Source organism: Manacus vitellinus, unplaced genomic scaffold (genome assembly GCF_001715985.3).
Source record: "Manacus vitellinus isolate BGI_N305 unplaced genomic scaffold, ASM171598v3 scaffold_55_pilon, whole genome shotgun sequence".
Classification (NCBI taxonomy): domain Eukaryota; kingdom Metazoa; phylum Chordata; class Aves; order Passeriformes; family Pipridae; genus Manacus; species Manacus vitellinus.
Window position 1 is genome coordinate 2,006,712 of NW_021940651.1, and position 4,386 is coordinate 2,011,097.

The 4,386-nt window shown below is 37.6% G+C and overlaps 1 protein-coding gene and 1 non-coding gene across 7 annotated transcripts in view; both read right to left on the reverse strand.

The window, feature by feature from the left end:
- Positions 1-1,368: 1,368 nt before the first annotated feature.
- Positions 1,369-1,440, reverse strand: TRNAE-CUC. The gene has a single exon. It is a non-coding gene; the product is annotated as a tRNA-Glu (tRNA).
- A 213-nt stretch (positions 1,441-1,653) lies between these two features.
- BRD9 (bromodomain containing 9) overlaps positions 1,654-4,386 on the reverse strand; it is a 24,086-nt gene continuing 21,353 nt past the window's right edge. For all 6 annotated transcript variants that reach the window (XM_018081687.3, XM_018081682.3, XM_018081684.3 and 3 more), the window contains 2 exons: positions 2,641-2,808; positions 1,654-1,935 (listed from right to left, as the gene is read on the reverse strand). In XM_018081687.3, the coding sequence (XP_017937176.1) occupies positions 1,835-1,935; positions 2,641-2,808 (269 nt within the window). In that variant the 3' untranslated portion in view covers positions 1,654-1,834. The remainder of the gene's footprint in view (positions 1,936-2,640; positions 2,809-4,386) is intronic.

The window sequence follows — 4,386 nt, forward strand, 5'->3', positions numbered from 1 at the left end:
TAAAGATTTCCTCACCAACTGCAACTATTACTTAGAGTATATTACAGGAATCAATTTATATTTACTGTATGAGAAATGAAACCTATTTGAGATCAAGACCATATTTGCTTTAAAGACATTTTTCAATTAAAATTATTTTAGGGAGCTACAGACCGAAACAAGGCTGTGTGTCCCTGCAAACACCTTCCAACAGTCAACACTGTCATAGTGCAGCAGATCATACATGTTATTTCCAAGAACCCCTGGTCATGATAAATCAGAATGTAAGAGCAGCAGAGCAGCCCAAACACATTGCCACACACGTTCCTAGCAACTACCAACAGAAAAACGTAGCTGTATGCTTTCTTCAGCATATCTACTTTGAATTAACAAATCTCCCTATTTAGACTTTATCAAAACTTTGCCATCAGTCATCTGACAGACTTCCTTGATGGTTCCTAAAAATTCACAAGTTTTTTTTTTGTTTATAGCTACATGTGGCATGATGAAATTTATCTTTTGAAGAAGCATATAAATTCAGACCCAAAACTCCTACTATTTCAGACTTAGTAAAGGAAACAAATTTTCTCCTGGAAAGAACAAGATATTTGCAAACATCAAAACTGCTTTTCTATTTTTATTAATATTTACAAAATATGGTAAATTCATAACATTTGTCTGCTTGCACATAGCGATAGTACAAAATCCCTCAGTTTTGCTACTGGTGCATTATCCTAGTGTGTTATAAAAGTTTTATTTTGAAATTACTGAAAAGCACACCTTATTCGATATTTTTTCCATTCACTTAGATATACATGTCATATTAAAAAATACATGTATTGTATTTTCTTGGTGTTGCAAGACACAAGGGATCACAAAAACACCCATCTTTTTCAGATCCAGGGTAGAAGTCTTGTAGTGAGTATTTTACTGCAACTACAAAGTACCGTTACTCTCAAATTAAGTATTCTCTAGAGTGATTAAAAAACAGATTTAAAAATATGGGGAAATGCTTAAAAACAACTTCTGCAGATTATTAGCATTAGGAGGTGGGAAACAATAATGATCCCAATTGCAGTAGTTCTTTGTTTCTCCTTGGATATGTTCAGATTAAGATCTCAACAGAACTAGTAGATTAAATATCATGGCCAGTCTGCGCAAGCGAAGATTTGGGAAGGGTCATTACCCTTTGAGCCTGCGCTGTGGATTTTTTAGGTGAGACACAGTGTGCGCTGAACTGAGCCCACCCTTTAATCCTGAGGTTCATCTGCCGGGCCAAGAGAGCTCGGACAGTGGCAGCGAGGTCCTCAGGACGTAGGTTTGTTTAGAGTGACCTTCTCTTAGATGGATGTCCTTACAGGGTTGATGAGCTCCATCTGCCCGGAGGACTTCCCTGACCGGGAATCGAACCCGGGCCGCAGCAGTGAGAGTGCTGCACCCTAACCACTAGACCACCAGGGAACCCCAGATTAAATACATTAGAAATATTTAATGACTGTTGCCATGATTCTGGGAAAATTATCACTTTTTAGTTTCTATAAAATATGAATTTTTCTAGTACATTATTTGTTGTTTTTCAGTCAAGATTCACACACCAGCAGACAACAACCTCCCTTAATACACAAATTGAAAGCAGTTCTTGGTACATTGCTAACAACACAATGCACTAAGTAGTTTTTTTTTTCGTATTTTTTTCTTTTTTTTTTTTTGTTTGCCTGTTTAATCCTGCATATACAATAATATTATACAGGAATCCTCATAGAAAAGAGGACAAAATTACGGTTTCTGTCATGGACAAAAACTTTATAAAAACATAATACAATTAAAATACAAAATATATATAGTACATGTCAGATTAGTTACTAGTGGCATTTGAGGTTTCTGGAGACTGAAGAAATTCATAGGGATCATGAACCATGTCTTGCTGTTCTCCAACGCTCAGATGAGAGGGGCTTCCTGTAGAACATGGGGAAAAAAAAATCAAAACTTTTAGAAGTACAGAAACATAATGAAGAGATAGTTATGTATATAAACAGCATGGTTATTTCACATTCTCAGTTTATACTTTTAAATTGTATTTAAATAGGAGATTATGAAAAAGAAACCACAAGATTCTTAGTAATTTAGCTAATTGCTAATTTAGTAATTGGAAAAGTAGTCATATTACTCTGAGTTGAAAAATTATACAAAATGCAACTATCATCCAACCAACATCTCCTACCTTCTCAGAATGACACCAAATTGTTATGCAGTTTATCACCGAATTTTACAGTTAACAATGGAATGCTGTTATAGTAGTTGCTGCATGCAACTATGCTGAAGCAAAATAAACATTATATACTCCTTATATTTCTAAAGGCATTAAATGCAAGTCCTTATAGGGATTTGCCAGTCAGTATCGATTTACTTCACGATTGCTTCAATCACACCTACTCAAAAAATAAGTAACTACAATTAGTGCCCTGAATTCCAGAGGTCAAAAGTATGTCTTCTTAGTTGTTTTTGCCATACATATTTAAAAATTAAAACATGATCCTGCAGTCAGTACACTGTTCTATCAGTGTAGTTTCACACACAGAGTCATGTAAATTAAAATTTAAGTTTAAATGAATTTCTATTGGAACACAAGTACTGCAACTTCTGTGACACAGCTAACTTTACCAAGATGATGTTGATCTCTTTCAGAGGTATTGGAGAGGGAACTCAAATTGGATGAAGGTCGGGATCCCACTCTGTCAGCCTGAGCTTCATGAAGGTCCTGCAGCAGCTTAGTTGTTTCATCCAGATGTAAATGATTATCGTCATGGTCAAGCTCCTTCTTCACTTTTCCTAAGAGCCACCAGTTACCAACCAAAATCCATAATTAGCATATGTACATTGACTCATGAATTACCAAGTCTTATAAAAAAATTCTAAAATAAATTAACACAAGTGTTGTCTATTACACAAATGACCTCAATCTTGCATTTTCCTTAGCACTTCTAAAAAGCAACAGCTGCAGACCTGTGTGATATTGGAAGATGAAGGAAAGTGCCACAGGAAATGGCTGTATCTGAACTGACTGAACTGAACTGAAATGCCCACTATTTAAACAGCTGTAAGAGCTTAATTTGTCTTCCTTATCTTTTAAACTCCAGATATGAAATCATAGGATAATTTGCTTCGGAAAGGACCTTAAAGATCATCTAGTTCCAACCCTGCTGCCATGGGCAGGGACACCTTTTACTAAACCAGGCTGCTCAAAGCTCCATCCAACCCAGCCTTGAACACTTCCAAGAGATGGGGCATCCACAGCTTCTCTGGGCAGCCTGTTCCAGTGCCTCACTACCTTCACTCTAAATAATGCATTTAGTTTGCAGCAAAGAAGTCAATAGAAAGATCACTTAAATATCTAACTTAAAATACAGTTAAAATAGGACATGTAATTTACAGAGGCAAAGAAATCTCCATCACAGAACAACAGTATCTTCTCCAGTTACCGTGATTTTATAATAAGCCAAAAAAACCTGAAATTGGAAAGAACTGGAAATATGTGCCAATATATGCTATTCTTTCATCTGAAGACCTAAAAATAATTCACTCAACTTAAAACAGGAAAATAAACTCTTTCCCTTTGTTTTCTTCGATGCAATTCTTGCTAACTTTTCAAGAATTATGATAAGAAGTAATGCCATAAACTCTCTCTGGAAGCCAACTAATCTAGAAGTATGATTATTTACTTCTAGTTCAAAGAAGAAAACATAAGCAGTTTTCTGTGGCACAAGAAATTCACAGTAAGATTGATATGTCTAAACATTATCTATAAAATGGATATTCATTTTTTACTGAACTAAATAAAATTAGAGTGTGACAGGATAATCAGAGCTTATAATTGCTTTTCAAAATGCATCTATGTCAGAAATCCTGCTGGAGGGCAGGAGGGCTCTTCAGAGGGACCTGGACTAGCTGGAGAGATGATCTGATTCCAAGATGAATCAGATGAGGTTTAACAAGGCCAAGTGCCGGGTCCTGCACTTTGGCCACAACAACCCCATGCAGGGTTACAGGCTGGGCACAGAGTGGCTGGAGAGCAGCCAGGCAGAGAAGGACCTGGGAGTTTAGATTGACAGGAAGCTGAACATGATAAATTGACAGGAAGCTGAACATGAGCCAGCAGTGTGCCCAGGTGGCCAAGAAGGCCAATGGCATCCTGGCCTGGATCAGGAACAGTGTGGCCAACAGGACCAGGGCAGTGATTCTTCCCCTGTACTCAGCGTTGGTGAGGCCACACCTTGAGTGCTGTGTCCAGTTCTGGGCCCCTCAGTTCAGGAAGGATATTGAGGTGCTGGAGCAGGTCCAGAGAAGAGCAACAAGGCTGGTGAAGGGACTCAAGCACAAGTCCTATGAGGAGAGGCTGAGGGAGCTGGG